Source organism: Lepidochelys kempii, chromosome 6 (assembly GCF_965140265.1).
Source record: "Lepidochelys kempii isolate rLepKem1 chromosome 6, rLepKem1.hap2, whole genome shotgun sequence".
NCBI lineage: Eukaryota > Metazoa > Chordata > Testudines > Cheloniidae > Lepidochelys > Lepidochelys kempii.
The window spans coordinates 95,563,438-95,586,005 of record NC_133261.1 but is presented as its reverse complement, the minus strand read 5'-3'; the positions used below and the strand labels follow the sequence as shown (position 1 = coordinate 95,586,005).

Here is a 22,568-nt window from a genome sequence, read left to right as displayed (position 1 = left end):
GTGCTTTCATAACTCAGGTCATTTATTGATAAGCCTGTGAAAACTGCATAATAAGCATAAAAGCTGTTTGAGAGTCAAGTTTGTTCATTATGTTAGGTAGATACATCCTCATATATTGAGGGGAAAATCAAGCACGAAGTTCAGTATGCCAAATTGATGAACATTGTCACATCATCTTGAACATCAAATGCTATCATTACTTTCTATTAATGTATACTCCAATGTTTAGGAGTGCAACTCTTACATGCAAAGTGCGTTCTTTGGAAGGTTACAATATGTGTTCCAGATCTTCCACATTCTGTTTGACAGTTCCAAGGTTCAAGAATGACTTAGGTCACAAGGCACCAATTCAGCAAAACACTTAAGCATGTGCATAAGTTCCACAGAAGCTGATGAGCTTTGCAGAATCAGGTCCCAGCAGAATGAATGTAGTGGTCTCAGTCTCATCCTTAGACTGTTTGCAGCATTGTGCTATTCGTTTTTCCGGCTTAGTGGTGTATTAACAGAGAGATTGTTGTGCATGATGAAGGGAAATGCATTAGTAATACAGAACAATGCAATTTAATGGCCAAAACCTGTTTGCTGTACTCAGGCAAGTAGTCCCACTGATTTTAATAAGACTACTCTTTTGAGAGAGGTAAGCAGAATCTCACTTTATTTTATGTACTTCACTTTTTATCTCAGACAAAACATTTCCTAAAGCACTTTACAGAGTTAAATTGTAGCACAAAAGGGAGAGAGAAGGGAGTTTAGAAATTATATTTGAAGGTTGAAGAGCAATTGGTAATTGATTAGCTGTAACGATACGGAGAGGCTGAGTGGAGTTGTAATGCTTACATGCTAACCTGGCATACAGCCTGGGTTATAAATTCTTTGGCTTACACAGCCCTTGCCATCATCTTTTGCATGTGAAGCACTACACAACTTTTTGGCATTGTAGGAATAATAATGGGTCAAATCATAAAGTCCTTCAGATTTTACTCAGTTACTTGATGATTTCAATAAGAATTTTGATTGTGTAAGGACTTTAGGATTTCAACAAATAATAACAACAACAGTAATACAGTTAGCTCTTATTTAACCATCATCTGTAATAATTCACTTTGAATTATTAAATCCATTCATCCCAGTTTTTAACATATCTTCCCAACAAATCCAGAAAAGTGAGTAGAAATAGCTGATGTTTGCAGTAAATTTCCTGTATAGTTTCTATACTTGGTTTCTGACCCAATACCTAGAAAAGTGTGTTTTTTTTCACAGCACAGCTGTCAAATAAAGATATATGGTTGTCTTGACTCATGGGGACATACTGACATTGTTAAGAGAGAGCCTGTCAAGGCTGGTAAGCCTACAATTAGATCTTTTGGGGCTTAATGGCTAAATTGCTGTGCTGTAATTCTTTTACATTCATGAGAGCCACACAAAATTAGGAAGTTCTATTCTGAAAACCTGTTGTTGTTTTCGAAAGTAGAGTTGGGAACCCAATAGCTCAAACAAACTTTCAAATCTGAATTATTTAAAACATCCATCAGTGAAAATGCATATTAATTTTCATTTATTTTCTATATAGAATCTTTCATACTGAGAGATCCACAAGCACTGCACACATTATGTTTATGGGGGACACTGTATTCTGGTCTTTAAAGCACAAGGCTGTGAGTTAGGAGACCTTGGGGCTGATTCAGACTTCATCTTGGTTTTACATCAGTGTATGTCTGTTGTCTTCAGTCGAGCTCTGATTAGAGCTGGGTGAATAACTGATTTTTTTGGTTCATTGGCAGTTCCTCCTTCTGATGTGGAACAGGAATTTGAACTTGGGTTTCATGCATTGCAGGAGAGCACCCTAGCCACTGAACTATAGGATATTCTGGTCTTTCTTAGTCTCTCCCTGTTGAAGTTCTTCCACTTTTGATGAATAATTAACTAGTAATTGGAGTAGGGACTTGAACTAGAGTCTTCTATATCTTAGGGGAGTGTCCTAACCACCAAGCTATAGAGTAATTCTCACATTTTTTCACTGGCCCAATGACTATTCATTGTTATTCATAGTAGCAATTCATAGTATTTCATAATTTGTTTATAAAAAGTGGAACACCTTCAGTGGGAGAGAGTGAGAGACCCACAACAGAATATCCCATAGCCTAATGGTTAGGCTGTCTCTTGCAAGTTGGGGCTACTCTAGTTAAAATCCCTTCTCCACATTAGGTGGAGGGGGGGAATTGAACCTGGGGCCACATCTCACATGATTGTACTAACCACTGGGCTAAAAATTATGAAGAAGTGCACCAGCAACACCACAACCACCACCTCCTCTGGTAGTTTTGTGAATGGCACCTTACGCTCCAAATATATTTGGCAAATTCAAATCAAATTTGCAAATAGTTTCGGTTCAGCCCAAACTGTATTTTTTGGTGAATAAACTATTTGCTCTGAAAATTTTGCTCTAGCTCTAGTTCTGATATACCCCAGCATGAGTAAGATCAGCATCAGACTCCTGAGCTCTAATCCTGGCAATGTGATTTGGGGCAAGAAACTGCACCTCTCTGTGCCTCACTTTCCTTGTCTGTTAAGTGAAGCTGATGATACCTATCTCACAGAGGAGTTGGAGTGGTTGGGCAATTAGTATTTGTAAAGCACTGTGAGATTACCAAAGGGAAAAGCATTCATTCCAATTATTGTTTCTGATATTTACTCACATCAGCACTGAAATGTAGCCAGTGTTGGGGTGGGGGAGCAAACCCTTCTGCACAAAATGTGAAGAGGGAAAATTTTAGGGAGAGTCACCAGGGCAGACTTTTCAGACAAGTGAAATAAGTTGGGTAATATCCACATAGAACAGTCAGGACCTCCATTTTTAAGGTCCTTTCTGAAGAACCTCTACCCAGTAAACTTGGTGGAACTCATGTGGTCCAGGAAAAATTAGTTTTTTTTTTTTTTTAAAGTGTAGCTGTGCTCTGAAAAGTGACATTATAAAAATGGCTTTGTGGGGTTCTATGTATGTTGTTTCTCAGTCACTTCATAACAAATTTACCGAGTTTACAAATCTGATTTTTTTTTTGTAACTACCAGCTTTGAAAATTAAACCTGTGTTCTGAATGTGAAATTGAGTTCCTTCTGACTCGTATAATCATCATCATAAGTACTGAAGGTTCTGAGACTGGAACTTAGTTAATAAATCTTTGGGTGAAATGTGTGCCTGATTAGACCCTAGCTTACTCTTCAGTAGCTGTGTTGACTCTGCAAATTCACCTGTGAGTAAAGGTGGGGAAAACTTTGCTTTTTTCAGTCAAGTATGTAGAGAAATGATGAACTTGTGGTGAAATCACTGAATAAGGATTCAAAAGATCTGATTTCACTCAATGCTTTGTCACAAACATCTTGTGTAATTGTGGGCAAGTCATTTAATCTCTATGTGCTTCAGCTCCCCATTGGTAAAATGCGGGCAGCATTACTTAATTTCTCCTTCCCTTTGTCTGTTAGATTTTAAGATATTTGGGGCTGAGGCTGTCTCACTATGGATTTGTAGAGCACCTAGCACAATGAAGCCACTAGCTTTGGTGAGGATGTATAGTCATGCAAATAATAAATAGTTATAATGATATCATAATTAAGGCTACGATTTAGTCATGGGTACTTTTAGTAAAAGTAAATGGACAGGTCACCGGCAATAAACAAAAACTCACGGCCTGTGACTTCTCTATGACATATACGCATGACTAAATCTTAGCGAGGGGGGGGGTGGCAGCGGCACTGCTTGGGGGAGGGACCCCGGGAGGGGCCCGGGGCCAGCTGTACCAGCTGCTTGGCTGCTGTAGCCGCCCCCAGAGCCACCCACTCACCGCTGCTTCATCCGTCCTGAGACCGCTGCTGGGGGCTGCAAAGAAGTAGCTGCTCCAGCCGCCCAGGACCGCTGCTCAGGCAGTCCCCAAGGTCAGCCGCACTGGCCACTGCTTGGGGCTGCCCAAACAGTGGCTGGTGCGTCTGGCCCAGGGGCCGCTGCAGCAGTGACTGGTGCAACTGGCTGCAGAGCCGCTCCAGCACCAGCCATTGGGCTGTCCCCAGAGCCACCTGAGCAACTGGCCCTGGGGTCAGCCACGCTGGCCACTGCAGAAGTCACAGAGGTTGTGGAAAATCAATGAATCCATGACAGACACGGAGCCTTAATCATAATAGATGGACTTTAATTCAAGGAGAACCTCGGCTGAGTAAGCATTTTTGTGTAGCCGTTTTTCTGACCATAAATATCCACCCTTATTTCCCTGACCCAACACCTCAAGAAAGAATGGTTACAAATACTGGATTTTTAAGAAAAAGCCTCACATATTTACTAAGAGTGCATTTTCCAAGACAGAGAAGTGCTCTCAAAGGGATATTTCTGCTGTACTACAACTTTATCAGATCCTACAAGCTAAGCAGTGTCGTTTCTGATTTGTATTTGAATGGAGACCTCCAAAAAACACCAAAGTACTGTAGAAAATGGTGGTCGTGGGTCTGTATATAGAATTCTTCCTTCCAAGTCAATCTGCCATGGATTGCAGATACGTAATTTAGATCTGCTACTCAGGGTTCAGTCCATATCCAGATTTTTAGTTCCGGCCTATCTCTAGTACTGTATGTCTATATAACCCTGTTTGAAAACTTGCCACTTGGTACAATTTGAAGTACAAATTTCAAATATGAATTTGGCAGTATTTGGTCCCTTATGCTGGAGGTTTTTGATTATTTTATATAGGAAGACAAAATTATATTTATTAAATGTGAGTTCTGTCATGTTTCCTACTTGGTATGCCATGTAGGTGGTGGTTGTCATTTAAATGCTTGAAAATTGTGCTTTTATTGAGTGTTTTCCGACATTAAGCCACAATAACTATCTGACTGCAGTATTATAGAGAGCTAGATTTTTATCCCTTTGCTGTGAAGGTAGGGTTTGATTTGAGGTTCTGTTCGTATTTCAGTTTGAAATGATACATTTGAAAATGATGCTTCCATACTATGGGGAAGAATCTCTCTTCTAGATCCTGCTAAGTACAGCAGAGTCCTAGAATATTACAGCACACTTCCAGCAAATTTCACTTTGCTGTAGGATGAACAAGTTAAGCGCTTCAACACTGTTTTTCTCCTTCCAAGGTTAATGTTAGTTGTCCCCCATATGTCAGTGGGAGGGTGGGGTTGGGCAAAAGTAGGCACTTCTCTTTGTAATTACGGTTCACAGCCTCTGTTGCACCCCACTACACGGACTCATTTACGTAGTGCATTGGCTGATTTATCACGTCTGTGTTGCTTTTTTTTTTTCTTTTCATTTCCAAGGCATTGTAAGATAGTACCCTCAGAACATCTTTCTTATTTTTTTATGTATTAAGGGAAAGTTACAATAAAACATTAACATATGACATTGTACTTTACTTATTCAGGATCAGGGTAATATTCAAGGAATTTGACTAAAGATTATGGCTTGCTGGCAGGGGAGCCCTCCTCCTCTGAATACTCTAAAAAGGGTGACCACATTTCTAAATACCTATCCTCTTTTTGGAGCTTCTCTTGTGTACATACTTTCTGTGAAAGTTTTTCCATTATAAGGACACTCCATATTTTACTATACCACAATTCCCTAGAAGGAGAAGTCACATTTTTCCAATATTGTGCAATACGAAGTCTAACAATAAAAAATAAATTAATTTATTGTTCCATTTAAAATGTAGATCCTTTACTGGAGCATTAGGTAAACAGATATGGGGATCTCTAGGAAGCTGGCATTTTGACATGAAGTGAATCTCTTCAATAATTTCCTCTCCAAACTGTCTAATTCCTGGACACAACCACCACATGTGCAAGTATGTTCCCTTTTCCCCACAACCTCTCCAACAGAGCTCCTCCCTAGCAGCAAAAATATGATGGATCTTAACTGGAGTCGTATGCAATCAGTACCGTAATTTATAAAAAAAAAATTCTTTCTGAGCTACACAAAAGCAGCTTTATCTAAATACCCCTAACTAATTTTGTTTTTCCCCCATGAAAGAAATAAATTGAATTCCATGATATGATTTAGTGTTTGGGGAAAGTTGTAAGGAATCATTGATTAATCAATATTTATTAGCAAGGGGGAAAAAGCCTTTTATTTTTTAATTTGATTGTTTTCATCTTAACATCCGGGTTCTGTAGAGAGTCTCTTACACCTTTATCACCAGCAGTGCAATAAAGTTCCTATATTTCTAGCCCTGAATGCCAGTATTTAATCAGCCTTTACTGTTTTGAATGTCTATTAGCGATACTCTTATTTACACGAGTAGACTGGGTTTCTTTCTTTAGGTACTCTTTCACCTTACAAAAACAGTCAGACCTTTTTATGTGTTTCCAGGAATCTCATCGTCAGAAGGAGATAATTGAAGAGAGATACACTAAATACAAGGAAATTGTGGGCTCTCTACAGCAGCAGCTGGAGGATTCAAAGCGCAGAATCAAAAACTTCAAAGTATGTCTGTCTCCTTTCTCTTGTGTTGTTCCCTCTTGCATTCAGTTACCAGCAGATGCACATTTTATGGAGATTAGCTCAAGTTTCAGGCATTGACTAAAATCCTATATGAGCAATGTTTCTGCTTCAGTTATCAGGCCTCGCCTGCCAAGTGTGCAGCCAAATGGGCCCCAGCTCTGTCAGCATTTATTCCCTAGAAACACCCCTTTGCACTTTTTCTATTTGCTTTCCTTCTGGTCCTCTAACTTAAAAGGTAAATTTAGAGATCTAATTTTCCCCAATTCCCCAAGTGAAAAGTACCCTGATCCCAGAGGTGAAAGTAAGCCGGTACGCAAGAGCTGGTGCACCATACCGGAGCAGCCCGGCTTCCCCAGGGGGCAATTTAAAGGGCTTGGGGCTCCCAGCAGTGGCCTCCAGAGCCCCGCTGCTGGAACCCTGTGGTAGCGGCTGTGGGGCTCTGGCGGCTATTTAAAGGACCGGAGCAGGAGAAGCAGGGGAGCCCTGGGCCCTTTAAATAGCCCCCGGAGCCCCGGTTGCTGCTGCTATCCCGGTGGGGGAGGGGAGAAGGGGGAGGAGAAAGAGTGGGGGGGGCACTTACCTCACAGGGTGGGCTGGGGCTGGCTCCGACCCACTCAGCCCCTCCCCTTCCATCCTAGGCCCCACCCCTTCCAGGGGCCTGAGCTGGCCCCAGCGTACCGATAAGTCACTCGATTTACTTTCACCCCTGCCTGATCCCCTCTCTCAGCTACCAATCTTATCTACTTACAGCAAAGTGCTTATTCATAATGTCACTTCTCACTGGTTACACTGCTAATAGCTGCTTCCTTTAATTGGAAATTGAGAATTTCTTGTGGCACAGTGTGTCAGGGCAGCTTCCTGCGCCAGTGAAGGAGTTAAAGAGCTCATAAATCTTTTAAGGATGGATCCTCAAAAGGAGGGATCCAGGCTCATGCTGGGTGGCATCTGGTAAAAAAACTGCACTAGAGTACAGCGCTCCCTGGTCCCAGGCAACAGGCTGTCTACTGAGAAAACTGCTTGAGAGCACCAGCCACACTGAGCCCTCTGCTGAAAAAGAGGGACCAGCTTTTCCTTTCTTTTCTTTGTGAATCCCTGGGATTCAGCCAGGGTTGTTCGGACATGCAAGGGATAAGGAGCCCAGATCTTCCTCCCAAGGACTATTGGGCTTTACCCTACATGAGGCTGCAAGGACCCGGCCCATTTGTGAGCCATGGATATCTTTTGCCTTTTTCTTTTGGATTATTTTAGCCCCAGCCAGAAGAGGGCAGACTCCCTAAGAGTTATGTATCCCAAGTACATAACACAGACTACAGTCATGCTGCCATCCAGAGAAGGATATCCAAGATAAGAGAGGGGCACCTCCCCCGCTTAACCCAGGGGGCAGTCAGAGAGATACAACTTATCACACACAGAAACAGGCAACAGATGATGGCAAAGACCAAAATAAAACAAAAGGTCCTTACCAATATTCTCACAAAACAACAGAGACAAAGTGAAACTCCCTTTCTTTCAACTATTTTTCAGGCCAGTGGTCAAACTCTAGTCAAGTTGCCCATGCTCCTCTTGACCTGCTGCTCACAAACAGGGAAGAACTGGTAGGGGAAGTAGAAGTGGGTGGCAACCGGGCAGCAGTGACTGTGTGATGGTCAAGTTCAGGATCCTGACAAAAGGAAGAAAGGAGAGCAGCAGAATATAGACCCTGGACTTCAGAAAAGCAGACTTTGCCCATCAGTCCCCTAAGGGAGTCAGAGTCCCCTGGGAGGCTAATATGAGGAGGAAAGGAGTCCAGGAGAGCTGGCTGTATTTCAAAGAAGCATTATTAAGGGTGCAGGAACAAACTATCCCGATGTATAGAAAGAATAGTAAATATGGCAGGCAACCAGTTTGGCTCAACAGAGAAATCTTCAGTGACCTTAAACACAAAAAGGAAGCTTACAAGAAGTGGAAACTTGGACAGATGACTAGGGAGGAGGATAAAAATATTGTTCGAGTATGCAGGGGTTTAATCAGGAAGGCCAAAGGACAATTGGAGTTGCAGCTAGCAACGGATGTGAAGGGTAAAAAGAAGGGTTTCTACAGATATGTTAGCAACAAGAAGAAGGTCCGGGAAAGTGTGTGAACCTTACTGCATGGGGGAGGCAACCTAGTGACAGATGATGTGGAAAAAGCTGAAGTACTCAATGCTTTTTTTGCCTTGGTCTTCACAGACAAGGTTAGCTCCCAGACTGCTGCACTGGGTAGCACAGTATTGGGGGGAGGTGAGCAGCCCTGGTGAAAGAACAGGTTAGGGACTATTTAGTAAAGCTGGACATGCATAAGTCCCTGGGGCTGGATGCAATGCATTGGAGGGTGCAGAAGGAGTTGGCTGATGTGATTGCAGAGCTATTGGCCACTATCTTTGAAAACTCGTGGCAATTGGGGGAGGTCCAGGATGATTAGAAAAAAGCAAATATAATGCCCATATTTAAAAAAAGGAAGAAGGAGATTCTGGGGAACTACAGACGGGTCATCCTCACCTCAGTCAGTGGAAAAATCATGGAGCAGGTCCTCAATCCATTTTGAAGCACTTAGAGGAGAGGAAGGTGATTAGGAACAATCAACATGGATTCACCAAGGGCAAGTCATGCCTGACCAACCTGATTGCCTTCTATGATGAGATAACTGGCTCTGTGGACAGGGGGAAAGCGGTGGATGTGATATATCTTGACTTTAGCAAAGCTTTTTATACGGTCTCCCACAGTATTCTTGCCAGCAAGTTAAAGAAGTATGGATTGGATGAATGGACAATAAGGTGGAAAGAAAGTTGGGTAGATCGTCGGGCTCAATGGGTTGTGATCAACGACTTGATGTCTAGTTGGCAGCCAGTATCAAGCGGAGTGTCCCAGCGGTTGGTCCTGGGGCCGGTTTTGTTCAACATCTTCATTAATGATCTGGATGATGGGATGGATTGCACCCTCAGCAAATTTACAGATGACACTAAGCTGGGGGGAGAGGTAGATATGTTGGAGGGTAGGAATAGGGTCCAGAGTGACCTCGACAAATTGGAGGATTGGGGCAAAAGAAATCTGATGAGGTTCAGCAAGGGCAAGTGCAGAGTCCTACTCTTAGGATGGAAGAATGCCCTGCACTGCTCCAGGCTGGGGTCCAACTGGCTAAGCGGCAGTTCTGCAGAAAAGCACGGGGCGATTACAGTGGATGAGGACCTGGATATGAGTCAACAGTGTGCCCTTTTTGTCACAAAGGCTAATGACATATCGGGCTGCATTAGTAGGAGCGTTGCCAGCAAATCAAGGGAAGTGATTATTCCCCTCTATTCGGCACTGGTGAGGCCACATCTGGAGTATTTCATCCCATTTTGCCCCCACCCCCCACTACAGAAAGGATGTGGGCAAATTGGAGGGAGTCCAATGGAGGGCAACGAATATGGTTAGGGGGCTGGGGCACATGACTTACCAAGAGAAGCTGAGGGAACTGGGCTTATGTAGTCTGCAAAAGAGAAGAGTGAGGGGGGATTTGATAGCAGCCTTCAACTACCTGAAGGGGAGTTCCAAAGAGGATGGAGCTAGGCTGTTCTCAGTGGTTGCAGATGACAGAACAAGGACCAATGGTCTCAAGTTGCAGTGGGGGAGTCTAGGTTGGATATTAGGAAACACTATTTCACTAGAAGGGTGGTGAAGCACTGAAATGTGTTACCTAGAAAGGTGGTGGAATCTCCATCCTTAGAGGTTTTAAGGCCCATCTTGACAAAGCCCTGGCTGGGATGATTTAGTTGGTGTTGGTCCTGCTTTGAGCAGGGGGTTGGACTAGATGACCTCCTGAGGTCTCTTCCAATCCTAATCTTCTATTACTCTATGAAGATTCCAAGCTACGTTCAATGATTTAGTTGTATTTGGGGGGCTTAGTTTTGTTTTGGGGTAGTATGTAATGTCTAATGTCTACAGATTCTGAGCACATAAGCATGGAATTATTTATCTATTTCCTCCGGCAGAAAAATAAGAGAGGTGTTCTGGGCATTGACTTTGCAGCTGACAGTGTTGCTATAGTAAGAAGCCCATGACTTCCCTGACATGTCCAAGCTATACTTCTTGCACACTAACAGGAAGTATGCAAGGCAGCATTCATTTCAGTTCAAGTGCTGGAGATAACCTTCAACTTCCCCCACTTCTCATGTCCCTCCACAGCAGTTACCATCAGCAATTACCAGATTTCAAAACCTGTTGAAATGTTGGCTGGCAGCAAGGCCTGCATCAGCTGAGAGTGTAATGCAATATTGCACTAAGATGACCAAGCTCACTGTGCTGGCTTGATCTGAACTTATATTAAGAACCCAATACTTGGATTATTCCAAAATAATAATTTCCCCTTTCTTTAGACAACAGGAAACATTTAATGGCTTCCCTTTAGTCATTAGGCCTAATTTGGTTTTTGCACAATATAGAGTCTTCTTTGCTGTCACAGCTGTTCCAAATAGAACAGAATATTCAAAGCAGGTAACAGAAGGGTGCTAATCTGATTTCAGTGATCAGCGTGGCTTAGTTCAAGAAATCGCTCTTTATTGCTTGCATTTCTTACCATGCACTGAATTGTCTTATCTGCCTCAAATACACTATTGTTTTGCTTCTTTATGTTATTGTTACAATTTATCATTAGCAATTCTATCACTCAGCCTTATGGAAGAGAGGGAGATCGAGAGAGATCAAAGTTCCTGCTTGCTAACCGTTTCAATTCACACTTTATATACAGTGCAGTACTCTCACTGTATAAAGTAGCCAAGTATTTGTTAAGTGATAAACAAGTGTATGTTAAAAGAGAGTTTTTATAAAGAGCTTCTGTGGTGTGCAGTAGCCTTATATCAACCTTTTTACATACAGCTTCTTGCCTGAGTCAGCCTCCCTCCTCCTGTACAACCTTCAACCCCTTCCTCACCGAACGTACTTCTTTCAGCTTGCTTTCTCACATTAATCTCAGAGAAGGCTCTATTTGGTCTCACTTTATGACCTGATTATTTTATTTTAAGCAACAAAAATAAAAACAAACACAAACCAGAAAGTTCATGATCACTCTTTGTAGACTGCTATCCCAAGATCAATTTTGCCCTGTCCCTTTGTTTTCAGTTGGCTCCTCTCCTTCTCACCTCCCTCCCATACTCTCTGATTTCATCTGTTGAATTTAGGCTCATGACAGGCTCTAAAAACCTGATTGCTTAGAAGAGCAGGACAAGTTAGTTATAAGTACTATCTGGACAGATTAAAATGTCAGATTTCCTGCAATGGGGGAGGTGGGGAGTGGGCTGAGTAACATTATGCATAATACTGAGCTGTCAGTCAGGGGGCTGAAAGATAGTGGAGAAAAGAGAACTGAGGGTAGGGGAAGGGAGCAGGAGGAAGGGCAGAACACAGGAATAGAACTGATGATAAAACAATATGTAGAATAACAAAATGAAATAAGAGAGAGAAAATTTACAGTGATGGGCACTATGCTACATAGAACTGAACGTTTTAAGAAAAGTTCCCTGCCCTGAACAGCTTACAACCTAAATATGCGAACAACACCAACAAAAAGCAAAACCATGAAGAATGTGGGGAAGGGTGTAACAGAGAAGCTGCCAACTCTGCAAATGGAGAGGCTTCTTGCAATGCAGAGATTGCAGGTGAAGTATTGGCCCCAAGTACTGCTTGTTAATAGGTTCTGTTTTAAGATGGGATTTTTGGAGGGAGTGAAGATGAAGGAAGAACAGCTTTACAGTTCCATATTCAGGGAAAAATCCTGAAATTTGGTTTTCCTTTTAAAGTTTATTACTGTAGGGTGTATATTGTAGGTACCAAGTCCCTCGTTGACACACGAGGGGATTAATGTGTGTAATTCCCATTAGTATTAATAGGAGCAAATCCCCTGTACATTAATGGGACAAAAGCTCCCTTTTAGTCTCTAAATTAATGCGGGGGGGACAGTTTCCAAAGTGTAATACAAGAATGATAAATTGCAGGATGCTTTTAAGAAAATCCCCTGATGCTGTTTGTGAGGAAATTGAATAGCAAAATATAATATTCTATGAACTAATACATGCGTGTTATCATCCCTTCTCATCTGAAGAAATAAAGTAATTTAGAAACTAAGCCAACCTGTTAATCTTGTTTTGGTGAGCAATATATCTAAAGACCCCTTGCTTCAATGCTAAAACAGATTTCCAGATATTTTTGGTTAAATTGCATTGTTTAAATGTTCTACTCTAGCCGCTCAACCAAGTGCCTCCTCTCAACAAAGTAATATGTTGTATGCACATATCCAGATGCTCTTTACTGTATAAATAAGAACAGCATATATGGGATTTTACTTTATTTTAAAATTGGGAGGAAAAATGGAAAAGCAATTTCAGGTTTTCATAGGTGAAATATCAAACCTGTATTTAAAAGATAAAAGTTTTGGATTTAATTCATGGGAGGGGAAAATGGATTTGAGTTTTGCAGTTACTTAGATTTCTTGTTGGAACAAGTTGATGTGGATCAGTGTTCAGTTGTGTCATCAATGCATGCATGCTCTGTCCTTCTGTTTCATTCTGGGGTCTACATGTGATTATACAGGAAAGGAACCATGCCACATTTATACAGCTTGTTATAGTGGCAAGAAGCAGCCAAGCTCCCTGGGCAAAGCAGGGAAAGTAGCTTCTTTCCAGGAGTTACGAATGTTGACAAGGACAAGAAATTTGGGACAAAATCAGATTTAAACCTAACTACAAGATTTATGTTCTGTGGATTGGAATCAGAGTTTATTAGTTTAATGCTAAAAAATACCATCTCTGTGTATAACCAAACTGGAGGCTGTTTTTAATCTCAGTAAATAAGGAGATATATAACTTAAGTACTGCACATTTTTCACAGAAAGCATGTTCATTGCCTTTCTTAGGATGAGAAAATGGATGCTGATGTTTCTGACATACAAGCGGCAGCTTTCTCCTCCAACTGGCGGACTAAAACCAGCTTTATGTCCAGCTCACTGCTTTCAGATTCAGGCTGTAAGTATTGGGTATCCTCTGTTTTTAAAACTATTTTAGTGGAATGATCGAGACCCCATTGAAATCATCATAGGATTCTTGCTGGCTTTCAGCTTCAGGCACTGAATTTATCCTGTAGTTAGTGCTATGTCACACTGGGATTTTTTCCATTTGGAAATACTGCATTTTGTCAGCAAAGTCCAGAAGAAAGAAAATTACATGCATTGTAATATGAATCCTGGAAGTGGGAACCTTAGCTTTAAAAGACACTGCATTTCCAGGCCACATGCAAAATACCCAACCAAAGCACCCCATGCAGATTCCTATTAATTATTCTGTCTGACATTAGAGCCAGTGGAGTGTAACAGCAGAAGTAGAATTCCCTATCCATGACCTCCTTTTTGGAAAGTTGCTGTTTGGTTGCAACTTCTAGCCCACGAGTCTATGCATAACGGGTCACAAGAGGCTGCAGCGGTCTCTCAAAAAGGTAGTGATGTGATGAATGGGAGACTCTGAAGGGATCTTAAGCTCCAACTCTGATGAAGTTGCTTCTTTTTTGAACACTACTAAACCATCTCTGCCACAACTGACTTACAAAAATACCTCTGAAGAGATTTTTTGTTCTCTGGAACAGGCCAGTTTGCAGCAGGCATCAGATATTTTTTTTAAAAATCCTGAAACACAATACTACCCCTGCAATTTTGTCACACACACACCCCCCAAATAATTTCAACATATACAGGTTGAATGCTGTACTATATATTTGCAACATTGTACTCTGTATTTTTTCTGAAACAGTGTCACAGTTCAGTGTTACCTGCACCTTTCATCCCTCTTTGGTCTCTCTGAGTGGCCCCAACACAGGTGTCAGAACAACGCTTCCTCAGCTCTCGTCCCCTAATGCCCCTACTCTATTTGCGCTATATTGATGACATCTTCATCATCTGGACCCATGAAAAAGAAGCCCTTAAGGAATTCCACCATGATTTCAACAATTTCCATCCCACCATTAACCTCAGCCTGGACCAGTCCACACAAGAGATACACTTCCTGGACACTACAGTGCTAATAAGCGATGGTCACATAAACACCACCCTATACCTGAAGCCTACTGACCGCTATACTTACCTACATGCCTCCAGCTTTCATCCAGACCACACCACACAATCTATTGTCTACAGCCAAGCTCTACGATACAACCGCATTTGCTCCAACCCCTCAGACAGAGACAAACACCTACAAGATCTCTATCAAGCGTTCTTACAACTACAATACCCACCTGCTGAAGTGAAGAAACAGATTGACAGAGCCAGAAGAGTATCCAGAAGTTACCTACTACAGGACAGGCCCAACAAAGAAAATAACAGAACGCCACTAGCCATCACCTTCAGCCCCCAACTAAAACCTCTCCAGCACATCATCAAGGATCTATAACCTATCCTGAAGGACGACCCATCACTCTCATGGATCTTGGGAGACAGGACAGTCCTTGCTTACAGACAGCCCCCCAACCTGAAGCAAATACTTACCAGCAACCACACACCACACAACAGAACCACTAACCCAGGAACCTATCCTTGCAACAAAGCCCATTTCCAACTGTGTCCACATATCTATTCAGGGGACACCATCATAGGGCCTAATCACATCAGCCACACTGTCAGAGGCTCGTTCACCTGCACATCTACCAATGTGATATATGCCATCATGTGCCAGCAATGCCTCTCTGCCATGTACATTGGCCAAACTGGACAGTCTCTACGTAAAAGAATAAAGGGACACAAATCAGACGTCAAGAATTATAACATTCAAAAACCAGCTGGAGAACACTTCAATCTCTCTGGTCACTCGATTACAGACCTAAACGTGGCAATTTTTCAACAAAAAAACTTCAAAAACAGACTCCAACGAGAGACTGCTGAATTGGAATTAATTTGCAAATTGGACACCATTAAATTAGGCTTGAATAAAGAATGCGAGTGGATGTGTTATTACACAAAGTAAAACTATTTCCCCATGTTTATTTTCCCCCCCTACTGTTCCTCACACATTCTTGTCAACTGCTGGAAATGGCCCATCTTGATTATCACTACAAAAGTTTTTTTTTTCTCTCATGCTGCTATTAGTTCACCTTACCTGATCACTCTCATTACAGTGTGTGTGGTAACACCCATGGTTTCATGTTCTCTGTGTATATAAAATCTCCCCACTGTATTTTCCACTGCATGCATCCGATGAAGTGAGCTGTAGCTCACAAAAGCTTATGCTCCAAATAAATTTTTTAGTCTCTAAGGTGCCATAAGTACTCCTTTTCTTTCAACATAGGTGACAGGCCTTGAGTCCTCACCTCCTCTATGTGGAATCCTGTCGTTCTGTCACTCTTAAACTGTCACACAGGGGTGCTGCACTCTCTGTACCAACTATGATTGCTCAGCAGACACAATGTGTTTGGCTACCTTGGTTCTTCCCTTCTGAGCCATGACCAGTGGTAAATAGTTACCCAAAACAACCTTTTTAAAACCAAGTATTGTTTAATCACAACAGTAGATATACAGCATGTCATGACAATAGGTTTTGAAACACAATAAGAGGTCTACACACATATCTGTTTTGTCTGTAGGCTTAGGTAGGCAAGCTTATCCCAGATACCCCAATCTCTGGGAACTTGAAGTTCAGTCTGCTCCCCAGAGGAGTTATTTAAGTTAAGCACCAGTGTGAACACAAGAACAAATGGCTATAAACAGGCTATCAACAAGTTTAGGCTCAAAATTAGGTGACAGTTTCTAACCATCAGAGGAGTGAAGTTCTGGAATAGCCTTCCAAGGGGAGCAGTGGGGGCAAAAAACCTAATTGGCTTCAAGACTAAACTTCATAAGTTGATCGAGGGGATGGTATGATAGGACTGCCTACAGTGGTATGAGGCCCATCAGCGACTGCCAGTAGCAAAAATCCCCAGCAGCCAAAGATGGGACAGTAGATGGGGAGGGCTCTGAGTTACTACAGATAATTCCTTCCCAGGTATCTGCCTGGTGGGTCTTGCCAACATGCTCAGGGTCCAACTGATCACCATGTTTGGGGTCAGGAAGGAAATTTTCCCCCAGTCAGATTGACAGAGACCCTGGAGCGGGGGGGTTCACCTTCCTCTGCAGCATGGGCACAGGTCATTTGCAGGTTTAAAATAGTGTAAATGGTGAATTCTCTAACTTGAAGTCTTTAAACCATGATTGGAGGACTTCAGAAACTCAGCCAGAGGTTAGGGGTCTATTACAGAAGTGGGTGGGTGAGGTTCTGTGGCCTGCAATATGCAGGAGGTCAGACTAGATGATCACAATGGTCCCTTCTGACCTTAAAGTGTATGAGGTAAATGACCCCAATATTATCTTTTAAGTACCAGCAAGTGGAGCTATCTGAAGCTATTGTTCTCTTTCCTGCACATGTGCAAATAACCCCTGCCTGAATTAACCTCTTGCAATCCTATAGCATGAAACACAATACCAATCAACCACAATATATAATATTCATAAAATATTACAGGCATCCCCATGTCCTTCATACAGAGTAGAGATATTCTCTGAGTGGCATTTATAGGAGTTTATTAGCCAAGTAATTTTTACCTACTTCAGCAGTTGTGGTTCTGAAAAACAATTTTGGAAAGTAAACAAATAGATTTACCAATCCCTTATTCTTCCTCTCTGACCCTAGACAGGGCTTCCTGCAGACTAATATAAATACAATGTTTTGGTTGGAACCCTTTGTTAAAATATTGGCAGACTGAAGGTTGCCAGACCCTGAGTGAGGATTATAGGCAGGCAGAAAGTGATGAGGGGATGGGAAACAATTTTATATTCCATCCCTCTGTGTGTGGAGTGGGGGTAAAATAGCTATGTAGAGAGGGAATTGGATTGCATCCACTTATGTTACCTGACAAAGGGCCTTGCAAAACTATGGGCCATCTCTGATCCTGTAAAGTGGTAATTAGTGCTTCCATAGCAATCTTCAATTTTATAGCACTTAGAAATGATATTGATTGTATAGGTTTCAGAGTAACAGCCGTGTTAGTCTGTATTCGCAAAAAGAAAAGGAGTACTTGTGGCACCTTAGAGACTAACCAATTTATTTGAGCATAAGCTTTCGTGAGCTACAGCTCACTTCATCGGATGTATGGGATTATCATCTTCCTTTCATCATACTACTTCTGTTACAGTCCTTGGTTATGAATCCTTGACAGTCACCTCTTAATTTAGTATCAATCAGATGACACTATAATATACTTCTGTGAAACCCTACAGAAAAGCTAACAATTTATTCCCCCTTGGTCTGCTGCTCCAGCACATCTGAGCTCTTATATCTACACAGCACAAGGAATCTCGCCACAGAATCAGCAGAGATACCCTTTTTTTTTTTTTTAGGTGGAAGTCCTGACACAGTCTGTCTTGCAGTGCAATCTAGTAACTACCTCTGACATTCTATCAACTATCTCAGTGTTGTAATTGAAATCAATATATTTGAAAATGTAGAAAAAAATCCAAAAATATTTACAATAAATTTAAATTTGTATTCTATTATTGTTTAACAGTGTGATTAAAACTGTGATTAATCAAAACTATTTTTAATCTAGTTGATTTGTTTTGCATTAATCACTTGAGTTAACTGATTAATTGACAGCCCTACTTTGCAGTGATGGGAATAAATACAAACGTGGAGTCTGTGTTTGTGTATTATTACATCTATCCTTGATTAAATTTGATTTTCTTCCAAATAAGAACTGGAATCACAATTAGCAACAATCATTTTTATAACATTAATGGATTTCTGTATGGGAAGTAGCAGTGGTCTACCTGATTCAGGGGACTGGTAATGGGATAAAAATTCTATCACCTCTAGATCACTGGTTCAAGTCTACGTCAATAATGGTGAACACCATGAGGTCCTGGACTTCTGTCCAGTGCCTAGTGAAAAGGGGCCATATCAAAATATCACAACCACATGAGGCAAAGAGAGCAAAAATTGAATGGGTCCTTGAAATGGAATTCTTCTTCAACCATTAGAGGAGTGGTTCCACCAGGGTAGAGCAAAATGATGGTGTAATGTGGGGTAAGCTTGAATGGCCACTCCCCACAGTGTACATGTTTTTTGGATGAACAGTGAAATTCATTTTCTAGAGCTAATCAAAAGACCTTTCAGCGAAACTAAATGCTCTGGAGGGGAAAAAAAAAAAGCAGCTGCTTGATAAGAGCATTGATCCCACTGTAATCGTTATGGTATATCTGCATTCAACATCATATGGGGAAAGTTCCTTTCTAAGTACATAAATGTGGCTGAAAGATTGTTGCTTACTGAGTTTTTCTTAACTTTTATAATTGATTGGGGTGGCATTTCCCATATGGTCATTTTGGCTAACAACCCATCCTTGTAGATCTGGTGGTAATCCTCTCATGAACCTGTCCAGCACTATGAATCTTTTCTTTTTGTGCTCCTTTTTTGCTAGTTGATTCTGAAGGAATACATTGGAGCTGCTCAGCGACCAGCTTTGGTTGCGGGGGGCGCAGCTCCCCAGACCCGCCACTGGCAGGCCCCCCACAACTCCTAGCCCTGCAGGTTGTGGGGAACCCTCCCAGCCACTGGGCAATGGGGTCACTGTAGCTCCTAGCTGCTGCCGGGGGGACAGGGTGCTGTATCCTCCTCCCTCCCTATTTTGTCAGGGATGTTTTTAGTAATTTTTGTTTAATGCCCGTCATCTGTCCATGGCTCCATGACAAAATCATGGGCTTAGCCATCACCATTGAAAGGCAGGTAGTAAATCAGTCATTGGAGTCACCTCAGTGGCATACACTCCATGCACTTCTAATTTCAAGCAGTGATATTTATCAGCACTAATTTAAGGTTTTGACAATCATATCGGATTTTCTTTTCCTGAGCCCTAGGGTATTTAATAAAATTGACAATGAGTCTCTCTTATTTTGTCACTCATTACCTGTGGCTAATTTATCTCCTTGCTTGTTCAGAAACAGAAGACTAGACTTTAGCCATATGAACCAATAATATTTTCGATCAGTCACTCGCAGTAGCTGTGTGCTAGACCTTATAACATTATATTTTTCTTCCTATATTCTGATGAAATATAGACAGATTGACAACATGGGAACTGAGGTCTTCTACAGAACAAAAACAGTATAGCCAGTAGCACTACAAGCTTCCCCTATGTTTCCCTGCCAGTGTGGTTCAGCCCTGACTTGGAGAGATCATTGTAGGGAGGAGAGAAGACAATTTTGATATAATTTAGAAATGAAGGAGACTCTGGAATTGAATTCAACCTTGATCTATGTAAAATTGTTGGAGGGAAAGAGAAGAAAAGAAACGATAAAAAGTGAATAAACTGCAATCTGTGTATTTATAGATATATTTAGTATGGAGATGCTAATTACAGCAGTCACTGAAAGGGATAGCAATTAGTCATCTGCTTCATGGCTGGTCTTCATGTTTTTGTTATAATTTCTACAATTATAATATCTTTTCCATAACCAGCTATTTTATAGAGTGCTAGTTTTGCTTACTATACGCATGTTCTTAGAAAGGAAGAGGTTTAACTGAGAGCATAATTTAGACAAGAAGGCATTCATTAGATACATAGTTTACAGTCCATATTATTTTCAGCTGCGACTGAAAAAAGATTAGTCTAAAAAAAATCAGCTACTGGCTGTTATCTATAGAATAATCCTCAGAAATTGCTTTTTTCATGGCCACTGTGTTTTTCTGCAGTTTTATATTACTAAGCTTCTAACAATTGCAGATGCTTTGCATTAGTTCTGTAAATTGATTCCTGTCCTTCTGTTTGTACAGTTTATCATTTCAAGGTTTTGACCTGGAATATTTCCCAGAAGTCATATTGCTTCTCGGCTTTATATTGTTGATCGGTGTCTCTATCCCAGGCTTTCGTACCCTAAGCCTGCAGAGAGAGGAAAATAGTGGTTAGTCTTCCTGATCTCATAAAACTGGGATCACAGCATTCCATTACCCATTGGTTTTGCGGATACATAGCACTCTTATGTCACCATGGTATATAGTAGGGATGGACTAACCACTGGGCAAAATAAGTAATCCTGAAACATTGTCCTTTCCACTATAACACATACACGCTCACCCCACTGTAGTGTTGGCTTTCTCTATTCCTCTAGTCACAGGCCATACCTAAGCATTGCCAGACAGTAGTGATTTGTTTGCATCATAGCAAAGATAGGTTTTAAGGAGGGATGTAAAAGAGAATAAAGTGGGAAATTTGCCAATTTTGATGGAGAGTTCTTATCAAATATAAGGGACAGCATGGCAGAAAGCACAAAGGCACATGTGAGGAAAGTAGGCAAGCTGTGATCAAGACAGACGTCATGGGCAGACCAAAGTCAGGGGATGACGTTTCAGTAAGAAATTAGATTTGAAGACAAGTTAGGACTAAATGGTGAAAGGCCTTATATGGTGTAAAATTGGGGATGGGGGATGGAGAGAGAGTGGGGTGAAAAGATGGGAGTGAAGTGGTTTGAACAATGTGCCAGGAAGATGAGCCTAGAGACCACATTTTGAAAGAACATCTCAAGCACATGGTGATAGCTGTTAACATTTTTATCTTAAAAAGAAAAGGAGTACTTGTGTACTTGTAAGGAGTACACCTTAGAGACGAACAAATTTATTTGTCCAGTTTTGGGCCCCACACTACAAGAAGAATGTGGAAAAATTGGAGAGAGTCCAGCGGAGGGCAAAAATGATTAGGGGACTGGAACACATGACTTATGAGGAGAGGCTGAGGGAACTGGGATTGTTTATTCTACAGAAGAGAAGAATGAGGGGAGATTTGATAGCTGCTTTCAACTACCTGAAAGGGGGTTCCAAAGAGGATGGATCTAGACTATTCTCAGTGGTAGCGGATGACAGGACAAGGAGTAATGGTCTCAAGTTGCAGTGGGGGAGACTTAGGTTGGATATTAGGAAAAACTTTTTCACTAGGAGGGTGGTGAAACACTGGAATGCGTTACCTAGGGAGGTGGTGGAATCTCCTTCCTTAGAAGTTTTTAAGATCAGGCTTGACAAAGCCCTGGCTGGGATGATTTAATTGGGGATCGGTCCTGCTTTGAGCAGGGGGTTGGACTAGATGACCTCCTAAGGTCCCTTCCAACCCTGATATTCTATGATTCTATGATTCTATTTGAGCATAAGCTTTCATGAGCTACAGCTCACTTCATCGGATGCATGCAGTGGAAAATACAGTGAGGAGATTTTATATACACAGAGAACATGAAACAATGGGTGTTACCATACAAACTGTAACAAGAGTGATCAGATAAGGTGAGCTATTACCAGCAGGAGAGGAAAAAAAAAAACCTTTTGTAGTGATAATCAAGATGGGCCATTTCCAGCAGTTGACAAGAATGTGTGAGGAACAGTGGGGGTGGGGAGCGGAATAAAGATGGGGAAATAGTTTTACTTTGTATAATGATACAATAATTAATTTGCAAACTGGACACCATTAAATTAGGCTTGAATAAAGACTGGGAGTGGATGTGTCATTACACAAAGTAAAACTATTTCCCCATGTTTATTTTCCCTCCCTACTGTTCCTCACACATTCTTGTCAACTGCTGGAAATGGCCCACCTTGATTATCACTACAAAAGGTTGTTTTTCTCTCCTGCTGGTAATAGCTCAACTTACCTGATCAATCTTGTTACAGCGTGTATGGTAACACCCATTGTTTCATGTTCTCTGTGTACATAAAATTTCCCCAATGTATTTCCCACTGTATGCATCCGATGAAGTGAGCTGTAGCTCACGAAAGCTTATGCTCAAATAAATGTGTTAGTCGCTAAGGTGCCACAAGTCCTCCTTTTCTTTTTGCGGATACAGACTAACACGACTGCTACTCTGAAACCTATTTTTATCTTAGTTACTTCAACTGTAGACTCAACTCTTAGTCATAGGTGTCTAATCCTTTTTAAATTTTTGCTGAACTTTTTGTCTCAATATCCTATGGCAACAAATTCCACAGGTTAATTATACATTGGATTAAAAGAGGATTTGTTTTATGTGTTTTAAATTTTTTGCC

The 22,568-nt window shown here is 41.4% G+C and overlaps 1 protein-coding gene across 7 annotated transcripts in view; it reads left to right on the top strand.

Moving 5' to 3' along the window:
* Nucleotides 1–22,568, top strand: part of CEP128 (centrosomal protein 128) — a 446,026-nt gene that overhangs the window by 405,299 nt on the left and 18,159 nt on the right. For 2 of the 7 annotated variants that reach the window (XM_073349338.1, XM_073349334.1), the window contains 3 exons: nucleotides 6,356–6,469; nucleotides 13,391–13,499; nucleotides 14,277–14,437. In XM_073349338.1, coding sequence (XP_073205439.1) covers nucleotides 6,356–6,469; nucleotides 13,391–13,499; nucleotides 14,277–14,407 — 354 coding nt within the window. In that variant the 3' untranslated portion in view covers nucleotides 14,408–14,437. Of the gene's footprint in view, nucleotides 1–6,355; nucleotides 6,470–13,390; nucleotides 13,500–14,276; nucleotides 14,441–17,887; nucleotides 17,950–22,568 lie in introns of those variants that run through there. The other 5 variants (XR_012159510.1, XM_073349335.1, XM_073349336.1 and 2 more) reach the window with 4 other exon arrangements.